The sequence below is a fragment of the Bos indicus x Bos taurus genome, chromosome 29 (assembly GCF_003369695.1).
Source record: "Bos indicus x Bos taurus breed Angus x Brahman F1 hybrid chromosome 29, Bos_hybrid_MaternalHap_v2.0, whole genome shotgun sequence".
In the NCBI taxonomy this organism is placed as follows: domain Eukaryota; kingdom Metazoa; phylum Chordata; class Mammalia; order Artiodactyla; family Bovidae; genus Bos; species Bos indicus x Bos taurus.
In genome coordinates, this window is record NC_040104.1 from 12,011,648 (window position 1) to 12,024,097 (window position 12,450).

The 12,450-nt window shown below is 44.7% G+C and overlaps 1 protein-coding gene across 1 annotated transcript; it reads left to right on the forward strand.

The window, feature by feature from the left end:
- Positions 1-4,622: 4,622 nt before the first annotated feature.
- On the forward strand, positions 4,623-11,558 carry LOC113885754 (pregnancy-associated glycoprotein 1-like). Its single transcript, XM_027531364.1, has 5 exons — positions 4,623-4,655; positions 5,845-6,038; positions 8,618-8,759; positions 8,847-8,954; positions 11,409-11,558. Exons 1-5 carry the CDS (start codon positions 4,623-4,625, stop codon positions 11,556-11,558), a joined length of 627 nt encoding a protein of 208 aa, XP_027387165.1.
- The last annotated feature ends 892 nt before the right edge of the window (positions 11,559-12,450 follow it).

The window sequence follows — 12,450 nt, forward strand, 5'->3', positions numbered from 1 at the left end:
CCTGCAGGACTGCCTCCTGGGGTCACTACAGCTGGGGGCCCCCACTGTGCCTGGAACCCAGAAGAAACAGCCCTGAATATTGCTTTCCTGCTGCTACATGGAGGCAGGTCTGTTGATAAAATCGGAACCAGACTTGAGGGGCAAAGGGAAAGGAGCTTCCACTCTGGTGTTTGAAGACATCTTAGAGCTATCCAGCAGTGGATGCAATTGAGCTTTCTCTCATCTTTCCCTTCCTGGAACTCTCATAGCTTGGGAACCAGAGTTCCTGGGTCCCTGGGCTGGGATCAGGTAGTTATAAGCCAGAAGTTACCAATGGGGTAGCTTGTAGATTCCTCAGCAGAACCCAAATTAGGCTAACGAATCATCTCTCCTAAAAAATTCTGGGAACAAGATATGCCAGGACTCTTAGACAAATTTTGCAGTATTTTAAATACTATTTAAAGTAGGTATTCTTTTGGATGACCTGCCATTTACTCTCTGGCTTGGGATGATACCCACAGTTAGAGTGGAATCAAAGGGCTCCTGGGGCAGGCTGTCCATCTCCCTGTGACTCATTAGCAGAGAGTACAGCTCTAGCCCCTCCACATCTGGAGCAGAAATTAAAGCAGGAAGGACACAACCTCCAAGTTTAACAGGAAGACTCAGGTAGGTCTGGCCCTTAGGTAGGCACTATTCTTTTCCCAGTGTTTCTTCCTTCCATCCTGGGTCCTGTTCAGCTGCCCACCTCCTGGTTATTGGGTTGTGAATTCCTCCTCCCTTCTCTTGCAAATATCCTTGCAGCATCACTTGTGGCTTCCTCTCTACCCAGGCCCTATCCCTCACCTGAAGATGGCACTAAAGAAGGGAAAACCAAGGAGGGGTCTGCCCAGATCATTCTTTCTTAAGATGTCTGCATTACTTGTCCTTCCAGACCCTGTCCTGACGAATCAAGATCTCCAACTAGATGACTCAGTAGCTTAGCAGGGGAGTGGAGATGCAGATAGGGTTGGAGGTAAGGTTGTCAGGTATGGGGGTGGGGGATGATTTTCAGATGACAAGAGAAGAGTAGGAGTAAGGAACATGTGGTCCTCCAAACACTCACTCATCGCTGACCTGCCTGAATCTGCTATCTTGGGCCTCTCAGGGTATCACTAAGACAGAAACTTCATTCTATAAACTTCTTACTACCAAACGATTTCAAACATAATAAATATAAGAAAGAAGAGTGTCATGAACCCTATATTTCATCATTCAGCATCAATAACTACAAAACTAACCTCTTAGTCCCATAGGTTGTCATAGACTGGAGACTATGCAACATCAAGATTGTGGACAATTGAGTTCCCAATGAAGACATTCTTGACTTGCATCAGGTCTTTTTCTTCTTGCTATGTTCTCATTTGTGGTGGGGGAAGGGAAGGAGGAAGAGAGAGAATAAGAAAGTAAAAGAGGGAGAGGATAATCTCAACATGAGGGACCACCATCAAAACCCCATGTCAACTTGCGTACCTCCCAAAGGCCCTACTTCCTAATACCATCACATTGGGAGTCAAGGGTGGACACAATTCAATCCATAACAGATATGCTTTTCTGTTTTTAAATCAAGACAGACCCTCATTTCATTCTCTCTTTTACTCCTTGTTCATTTTTCCTGAAGTGTTTTAGGGACAAGATGAACATTTCACAAAATATACATAATGAGTATTCGGGGTAAAATGATAGGATGTGGAAAAAAATGTTCATTTGTTCCCAGTAAAATCAACACCTAATATCCAGTCCATGTACAAATTTCCCTGATTCTCAAAAAGCAGTTTTCACTGTTTATTGAAAGAATGTGTTCATATGTTGCACTTGGTTGTTCTCCTTTACTAAATAACTGTTCCTCTCCCAATTTTAATGCCATTTGTTTGTTTGTTCAGAAACAGGAAGGAAGCAAGGTGGTTTGTCTTACAGAATGTCCCACTATTGGGTTTAGAGCAGGAGTCCACAATACTAGCACAGTGGGCCAGGACCAGTACCAGTCCTTGGTCTATTAGGAATCAGACCTCCACAGCAGGATCTGAGCTGCAGGCCAGTGAGTGAGGCTTCATCTGTATTGTAACTGCTCTATATCATTCTCTCGTCACCCCCAGAGGGGTCAGTCTAGCTTGTTTTCCTGGAACTGTTTGTAGTTACATAACCTATGCTTAATAGAAACAAAAATAGCATAAATATTGATGATTTTTTTTCCTTTCTCAGTGCTCAGAATGCTGAGTCAGTGCCCTGGCAATCTATCACAGTGACAAATTAGATGTTGCCCATTAACATTTGTACATATTTTGCCAGCTTAAAATTAAATATTAGAAAACTAAGATCATAGGATATAGCCCCATCCTTCATGGCAAATAGAAGGAGAAAAGGTGGAAGCAGTGACAGATTTCTTCATCTTAGCCTCTAAAACCACTGTGGATGGTGACTGCAGCCATGAAATCAGAGGATGTTTGCTTCTTGGCAGGAAAGCTATGACAAACATAAACCGTGTGTTGAGAAGCAGAAACATCATTCTTCCCAACAAACTGGTAGATGTTTGGCCTTTTCATTTGGATTCCTAAACTTTCTGTCCAGTCCCCATTGGTCTTTGACGTCCCTTAGCTTTCTGATCCTTCACGATCCCCAAGATTATTTTGCACATTTCTTTACCCAGTCCTGAAATCAGCCATCTCTTTAAGAATCCATGCATCGTCTGATGGGAAATGTATTTAGAAGCTACATGTTAGACCTCAGAATAGTCACTGTTATCAAGTTGTCATTGCTTGTAGGCTTTACAGTGGTCAGAGTAGGAAGTATACATTTTCCTTAAAAAAATAAAATAAAAATGAATATATTTAGTTGGTATAAACTTAAGCTTTCAGTTCAAGATTTAAGACAGCAGGGTTTGAATTAAACTTCTTTATGTTTTGTGTGAACTTGTTTTTCTAGCCACTGAAAGGCTTACTTCATAACATTAGTTTTAAGTATTGTCTTGCTTTTACCTGTTAATATACATATGATTCTGTCATAATAACAGAAGTTATGAGGAACAATAAGTTGTTGAATATAGTTTCAGATTTCTTTCCTATTTTTCTTTGATTTTCTTTTGGATGGGCAGGATTTTTGTTTTTTCCTTAGAAGATATTCCACTCTGAATGTAGTCATAATTCTGAATTTTAAAGCCACTTAAGTAATGTGTTATTATGGGCAGCTAGTCACCAACTTGATGCAGTTAGATTTATCAGTCTCTTTGTTCTCAATTTGTTCAGCTCAGTTCAGTCCTTTCAGTCGTGTCTATCTCTTTGCAACGCCATGGACTGCAGCATGCCAGGCTTCCCTATCCATCACCAACTCTCGGAGCTTACTCAAGCTCATGTCCATCGAGTTGGTGATGCCATCCAACCATCTCATCATGTCTTCTTCTCTTCTTGCCTTCTATCTTTCATAATATCAGGGTCTTCTCCAATGAGTCCGTTCTTCCCATCAGGTGCACAAATAATTGGAGCTTCAGCTTCAGCATCAGTTTTTCCAGTGAATATTCAGGACTGATTTTTCTTTAGGATGGACTGGTTTGATCTCCTTGCTATCCAAGGGACTCTCAAGAGTCTTCTCCAACACCAGAGTTCAAAGGGCATATGTGTGTGTCATTTGTCAGTGATGTCATATTCCCCCTGTTTGGATTTAACCACCAGAACTGAATTTAAACAACATGCAAAAATGAGGATTAAGTCACAGGGCCCAATCTATACACACCGGGTAACAGGAGAGGCTCCTATTGTATTCAAGGGACAGTCATGGATAGATCTCATGTAGGAATAGGCCCTGGGAATCCTAGATGAGTCTTTAAATATGATTGTCTTTACTTGGCTGCCACAATTGTTTTGTCTTCTTTGGGAAGACATTTCAAAATTATTTTTTTTGTATGTTTGGTTTGGCAGACAAAATTTTTCATGACATAGGCCATATGGGGAAATTATATCAGAAATATATTCCTTTATCTTCAGCAGCTAAATTTTGTTGGTTTGTGTGTCCCTGATGATCTTTCTTTATAAATAGAAAGGAAACACACATGTTCAGTATGCATTCAGTCTCTTTGTAAATGAACCAACATGAATTAAATTCCTCTCTTTCCCCCCTACACTCCCAAATCTAGGCGAGAAATAAAAACCTGCAGAGACTGAAGGCTGATTCCAGCACATCACTGCGGAGATTTCATTCCCACTATTTTTTGGGGAAAAAATTAGTTGCTAACATTAAAATCAGTAGATTGCACATAAATATCCAAACTTCCAATTCTCTTGAAAACATGGCTAACTGGCCTGCTTTCCAGCATGAGTGAAGTGGAGGAAAGGCTGCTCCCAGACGTAAGCCTGCTCTGGTAAGGTAAGCCTTACCAGAGAGGTAAGGCCTGTGCTGCCCAGATTCCAACAAGGCCACCTAGTCCTAGTATCATATCTCCTGCCTCCTGGAGCCATGAGTTTGTGAGAACTTGACTTCTAGCACTCTTAAGATAAAGTCTACTTTTGTCTTGATCAACTTTGACTTTGAAGCCTTTAACCCAGAGCCTAGCACACAGTTCTTCCTTGTACAGTTGTTGGATGATATAAAATATCTTGTGGATATCTTCTGGCAGGATGAAAGGAATTGTTGCTCATGACACAGTTCGGGTAACAGTGTAACAAATGCTGAATCAGGACTGGCTATGGAGTGACCTCTGCTTGCAAAACAGATGCAGGACCATCTGGCAGGACCCTTCCTAGCCTAACTCCCATAGATATTGGCCATCTTACCCACAGGATCCTGTCCCTGGGGAGGCAGTGCCCATGGTGACACACGAGCATTGGATTACCTAACACAGAGAGTGGCTTGAGGTGTGGACTTGCAGCTCCTCTGCCCATGAGCAGTTCAAGGTTCATTTTTCTGGGAGTGAGAAAAGGGGAAAAAGCACCCACATTTATATTCACAGACTGTTCCTGGCACTTTCAGATAATAATTGGTTTAATCCTGCAACAACCCCACACAGCAGGTGGTCTGATTAACTCATGAGACATATGAGGAAACTGAGGTGCAGACAGCAAGGGCCTTGATGAGGTCACACATATGGTAAACTGTGGAGCTGGGTTGGCTTTTCAGGACTGAAGTTTCTGTAGAGTGTTTAGGGACAGGATACTACTGATCTGGGGACCCTGGGGGCAGTCAAGGGCTTCAGCTATCCATAGTGGGACACTGGAGGCCAGAGATGTCAAGGGGCCTGATAAATGAGTTCTCACTCTAGGGTGCCTTTGAGAGTCTAATAAAACATATGGCCTGCCTCCACAAATTACTTGAGTAGTTCCCTTCTCGCTCTTTCTCTCTCATACACACTTGCACAAATACACACATATCTCCAAAGTGAATCTCAGGCAGTAGTTTCATAGATCCCTGCAAGCAAGACTGTGTTTTTGGCTTCCGTCTTCCTGGATGGATGCAGAATCCACAGTACCTTAGAGAAATCAGTCCATTCCTGTTATTAGGTCATAGTGATGCCAGAGAAGGCTACCTTGCTCTCGACTCATTTTGTCCACAAAGGGGTACCAATGGGTCCTTACCTGACTCTTGGTTGCTCCACCTGGACAGAAGCCACAGGCCAATTTGATTCACTCTGGTGGTGTTTTTCAGAGGGCAGATGTTTTAAAATTCACAGCCTCTCACAAAGGGAACCCAAATTCCCCTCCCAGCTTGGTCTAACCATCTGAGGCCCACCAAAGACACAGCCCAGCCTCATTTCTTCTTTGAGGTTTTAATGGCAATGCACCCCAGACCAGTCCTAGCCCCACCTCACATATCTGTAAGTGGGAACACTCTTCTCTCCCACAGATCAGGGACCTTGTAAGTACTGACCAGCTGTTTGGTCTAAGCATTGTGGAATACGGGTGTGAGGGTGCACCTTTTGATGGCATCTTGGACTTGAATTATTCCAGCATATCCATCTTTGGAGCCATCTCCATCTTTGACTACCTGAAGAATCAAGGTGCCATTTCTGGGCCTGTTTTTGCCTTCTACTTGAGCAAGTAAGTCTAAGATGGACAATCCCTTTCTCCAAATTAGCTTTAAGATGCTTTCAGTTGCACAAAAATTACAGAACACTTGATAAAGAAGTATACTGAGAGATAATCTAACCCCGGTTAAATTTAGCCTCTTGGCTGTACCTGGCTTCACCACTGGCTTTTATAAATAACATTTTATTGGAATACAACCCTGCTCCTGGGCTAAAAACTGGGAAGTTGGTCTAGGGGTTTGAGTGAGGAGGAAGACTAATGGAAGGCAACAGGAAACAAGTTGGAGAAAAAAGCAATCAATTTGCTAATGAATTTGATCAGGAAGGAAGGAGAAGGATGGTGGATATCTTTCCTTCCTCCTTCGCATTCCACTGGGAGCCCAGGACCAGCTACCCAATTTGCAGGAGCCAGTGAAAATGAAAGTGTGGGACACAAAACAAACATGTGGGACCCCTTGTTCAAGAAATATTAGGCATTTCAATACAGGGAGAACAGAGGTGTGGTCCATTCTGAGTGTGGGACACTTTGAACAGTAGAGGTCACAGGCCAGCAGAGCCAACTCTGGGTGACCTGAACCCACTTCCTTAGCACTCCCAGGTTTTGATTTTCCTGAAAAATGACAAGCTGGACAAGGAGAAAACGATTATGCTTCAACACTGTGTCCTCTGAGTGTGTCAAGCACTCAGGTCGCAGGAGGTAGGGCATCTTCAGAAGATATAAAGAGTGGAGCCTAGCCAGGTGCCTCAGCTTCTAACCTCCTCTGTGCTGCTCATTAGCCAGTAGCCAACCTCAGTCTGGATCTCAATCACTCCTAAACTCGGTTTCTGCATCTGTATATGGGGACCTTATTAGGGCCTGGATGGGTGGACCAGCACAGCTCTCAGACAGTGCTGTTGTTACTATCCTCCAAGGATCCACCCTCTCTTCTCCCTACACATGCAGGGTGAAAGGTAGTGTGACGATGTGGGGTGGATAAATCCTACTGCCAGGGAGCGCTCAACTGGGTACCATTGATCCATGCCGGAGACTGGAGTTACACATGGCCAGGTAAGTTTCTCCCTCTGAGGGTCGGCCCAAATAATGCTCCAGCTACTGTATACGGACACAGGCAGACACACACAAATACATTCTCAAACACACAGTCAAACAGACATATACACCACCCACAATGACACAGACAGACACACAGACACTTGGAAACACACAAGCAGATACATATAAACCTACACAAAGATACATAAAAACATGCATATCTAGTCAAGACACACAAGCACTCACAGAGACACATATAAACACACATACAAACACATATACAAACAAACACCCAAGCAGATAGATATACAAACAACCAATGGGTTCATAATCCCCAGGCCTTCTGACCAGGGCTCTGACCAGGGTCCTAAAAGGGTCCGGAGAGGTCTGTGCAGCTGGAAGAGGATTGCACCCACTGCCCTGTAAGGCATGGAGCATGGTTAGAGGACTCTACAGTGTGGCGAACAGAGGATTAGGGAGAATTTCTCCAGCCTGAACAGAGGTATAAGGTGACCAATTGTCTGGGGCTACCTTGGACATAGGACGTTCTCAGTACAGATAAATGTCAGTTTAAAAACAGGAAAAATCCTGAGCAAATGGGGAAAACTGGTCTCCTAAAGGAGCAATTACTGAGCAGTGTAGAAAGATTTGCTGAAGTCATAAGATATGAAAGCAAATAATAAAAAAGACACCCTATGTTCATGGGCACACAGTGGGGCAGGGGCTATAACAGAGAATCAGGAAGCTGGGATCCAGGAATGACCCGAGGACAAGAGGCATAATTGATAGGATTCTGTGTGATACCCTCAGACAAAAGCTGACCAATCCTTTGGAGGTTCTGTGGGCTAGTCATGTATTTCCTGGCCAGGGTCTCAGGGTCTGAGCTGGTTGTAGGAGCAGTGCTGGCAGACACCCTCTCCCAGAGGAGCCCGTCTATCCCACCACTATGAGAATCTGCTGCCCTCGCAAACCTCCATCTTCAGTCTGTGATTGACCCATTATTTGTTCCCCACACGATACAGCTCTCTGGATGTTTCTCATTCATTATTCACACTGTCTTCATTCACTCACTGAACAGAGAAGCCTTGGGCATACACAGTGTGCCAGGCACTTTAGGGAGGTAATGAGAATAAAACTCGCCCTCCCATCTAAGAAGGCAGATACACAGAAATGAGACACACATATAGTGAATTGTGACTTTGGTACATGCTAGACATGAGGAAGTGTCTATAAAGAGACTGTCAAGAAAGACTGATAAACACCAGGGGAAAGACTTCCCTGAAACCATGACAATTAAGCTGGAATCTGGAAGATGAGAAGAAATTTGCTAGTCAAAGGGGAGGGGGCTCCTCTAGGAAGGAAGACCAGCTTGTGTCAAGGTGCAAAAGAGCCTGGTGTAATCAAGTACCACATTCAAGAATGTGAAGGAAGGTGTTATGTTGGGAGCAAAGGAAAAGACAGCAAGAGACAAAGGGCTGTTTAGAAGATAGTCGGGAAGGAGGCAGCTCTGGGGAGACTCAGAGTGGCCTTGATGCCCGCTTTGTCACACTGTCTCTCAGCATCTCCATGAAAAGAAAGATTATTGTTTGTTCTGGAGGCCGGGAGGCACTTGTGGATACCGGGACATCACTGATCATTGGCCCAAGAAGACTGGTCAATAACATCCAGAAGCTCATTAGCGCCATGCCACGGGGTTCTGAGGTGAAGGGTCATGCCCCAGGGTCACTCCCAGTCTCCACACACAAGAAGCATCTCCAGGGCCAACTTCTCTCCCTCTCTGTATAACAGCACTACGTTTCATGTTTTGTGGTCAGTACCCTGCCCTCTATTATCTTCACCATCAACGGCATCAACTACCCAGTCCCAGTTCAAGCCTACATCCTCAATTTGAGGGGAGTACCCTGAAGGGTGGTTCTCAAATAGGATCTTGCAGGAACCCTTGGGCTGCTGCTGGAAGGAGGGCACCCTCTCAGGCCATCTCGCACTATTACAGATGCTGCTGAGCCCAGGGGCTGGCCAGAGCTTCCCACAAGATGAACCACTTAAGAGTAAAGGCCAGTCTGGGACACTGATCATCCTGAAATAAATGTGGAGACACCACGTCATGCCTGCATGGTGGGAGTCACAAGGAGAGGGGAACACTCAGGTCCTCAATGTTCAAAAAGCTTCAGTTCAATCTGAATTCTCAGACGGATGAACAAAGAAAGTCAGCTCTAGCGGTCCTTGAAACAAGTCATGTGACAAGGAGAATGACTGGGGACACTCCCAGTGTGCCCTCCCACCATAGGGATTAACAGTCTCCCTTTCCTTCACGCAGTTTTCCTGGTTTGGATGATAAATTACATGGTCACCCTAGTTCTCGGATGCATCTTCTCCTAGCTCTGGTCGGGTGCCCCCTTTGTGAGTTCGGATACCTGACCCCTCTGTGGGGAGGCTGGATGCTAATGTGAATAAAGTGTGCACAGTAACTGTTCAGCCCCGGCAGAGGGTGGAGGCTTCATGTCAGCTCCCTGTGGGAGTTCAGAGCTGGCTGATGGGCTGAAAGAAGGCTTTGAGGAAGGGAGGGAATTTCAAGAATTCTAAAACTGTAAACTCATGGAGCCACGTAGAGGAAAAATTGCACTGGATTCTAGGAAATCTCGGTTCTAGGAAAAATTGCACTGGATTCCATGCAAATGGCATCCCAAGGTGCTCTGCACTGGGGCACTGGGTAATTACCCGGGGTGATGAGGGCTACGGACAGATGGTGGGGATGGGGAACAAGAGTACATTACCCACCCAAGCCTGGAGTGGCCAAAGAGGGTGAGTGTAGGCCGAAGGAGGCTTCCCAGAGTTCCTGAGTTAAGTTTCCAAGAACGTGTTGTGGGCACTGCTCTATTTAAGATGAATAACCAACAACGAGTTACTGTGAGCACTGGGAATTCCGCTTAATTATATGACAACCTGGATGGGAGGGGTATTTTTGGGACCAGGACACATGGATATATATGGTTGAGTCCATTTACTGCCCACCTGAAACTCAGGATATTGTTAATCAGTTATGCTCCAATACAAAATAAAGTTTTTAAATAAAGTATGGATTGTGGGGACGCAGGAGGAGAACCAGCATTCTCTGCAGAGAAAACAAAGAGCAGGAGTCAGAAGGAAAGAAACTGGGAGAGAGGAGAACTATGGACACTGTTTTTCTTTTGTAAAAATTTTATTCAGTTCAGTTCAGTTCAGTTCAGTCGCTCAGTCATGTCCGACTCTTGCGACCCCATGAATTGCAGCATGCCAGGCCTCCTTGTCCATCACCATCTCCCGGAGTTCACTTAAACTCATGTCCATCGAGTTGGTGATGCCATCCAGGCATCTCATCCTCTGTCATCCCCTCTTCCTCCTGCCCCCAATCTCTCCCAGCATCAGAGACTTTTCCAATGAGTCAATTCTTCGCATCAGGTGGCCAAAGTACTGGAGTTTCAGCTTTAGCATCAGTCCTTCCAGAGAACACCCAGGGCTGATCTCCTTTAGAATGGACTGGTTGGATCTCCTTGCAGTCCAAGGGACTCTCAAGAGTCTTCTCCAACACCACAGTTCAAAAGCATCAATACTTCGGTGCTCAGCTTTCTTCACAGTCTAACTCGTACATCCATACATGGCCAGTGGAAAAACCATAGCCTTGACTAGATGGACCTTTGTTGGTAAAGTGAATATGCTATCTAGATTGGTCATAACTTTCCTTCCAAGGAGTAAACATCTTTTAGTTTCAAGACTGAAGTGATTTTGGAGCCCCCCAAAAATAAAGTCTGATACTGTTTCCACTGTTTCCCCATCTATTTCCCATGAACTGATGGGACCAGATGCCATGATCTTCGTTTTTTGAGTGTTGAGCTTTAAGCCAACATTTTCACTCTCCTCTTTCACTTTCATCAAGAGGCTTTTTAATTCCTCTTCACTTTCTGCCATTGAAGTGTGGCTAATCTTCAGTGTTGCATTAAGTTCTGCTGCACAGCAATGTGACTCAGTTATACACATACAGAAATACATATTCTTTTTCTTATTATTTTTCATGTGGTTTATGACTGGATATTTAATATATTTCCTTATGCTTGACAGTAGGACTTTGTTCTTTATCATTCCTCTGTATCCCCAACTCCCAGTCCTCCCCTCTGACACACCTTTCCTCATGGGGACCTCATGTCTTGCCCCTTTTTGGTTGTGGATGAACTCTCATATCCCCTGCTATTGCAAAAATCCCTTGATACTTACCAAAAGAGGGACATAAAACCAAGAATTGTGCTGGGTCTGGATATTTGTGGAAGTCGCAGGTAAGGGCTCAGGCTGACTGGTGTGTGTCTCTGAGTTCTCCAGGATTCTAGAGGCCACTGCTATACCACCGTTAAAGAGAACACAGAGAGGACATCTAGAGAGGCCTGGATCCTGGGTGACATCTTCCTGAGGTTGTATTTCTCAGTCTTTGATCAAGGAAATGACAGGATTGACCTGGCACAGGCAGTATAAATGCTTGGAGTTGTTCAGGAATCAGTAAGGCCACTCTGAGCAAACACTAAATCACACTTAGGGTACTCCTGCCCAGGATGCTGGTGAACTGTATTTGGTGGTCTGCACACCCTATTCTCATTAAAGAATAAAAAGGGTTTCACTCATAATGGTGCTGAAGCAAACAGGTGCCTCTGTTTGTGTCTGGGAGGTGTACCATGATTGGGAAGGATAGAGAACAAAATCTGAATCACAGTTGAGAGGAACCCACCTCCAACTGGGTTCAATAAAAAGGGAGACTCATTGAAATGATTCTGGGAATCCAGGACACAAGACTTGGAGCAAATGCAAAGGTCTATGTGACTGGACCCAAGAAATCAGAAGTCATCAATTCTCTATTTCACACCCTTGCTCTTTCCCTTCCCTCTTCTCTGACGGTCTTAGCCTGACAACTTTCTTCCTTAAGGCTTCTACACCTAGTGAGGGAGTCCAAGCTACCTGCCCTAGGGTTTTATATCCTGAAGGCATCTCCAATAAGGAAAGAAAAGATTGAAGACATCAGAGTTCGAGGGTGTTCTCTGAATGACCCACCTCAGATCACATGTACAGTCCTAGATTAGCCATCCTGGCAGGGCCATGGGGTCCTATGATTGACTTTACACGGTTCTGTGGCCCTGACCCAGTAGCACACATGATTGTCAATTTCCTCCAGAACTACATGACTGAAGCTGGGGAGAGGCAGCCCCAAAGAAAGCAACTGGGAGATAGTCCAGGCCATGGAACAGTTTGTGATTACCCACCAACTCCACCACCTCCTCATTCAGAGAAATTATAAGGGGGTAATGAAATAGACTCTCTTCATCCCATCTCAGAGGAACTTATCACTGGGCTTCTCCTCCAGGGGAGTTTGGAT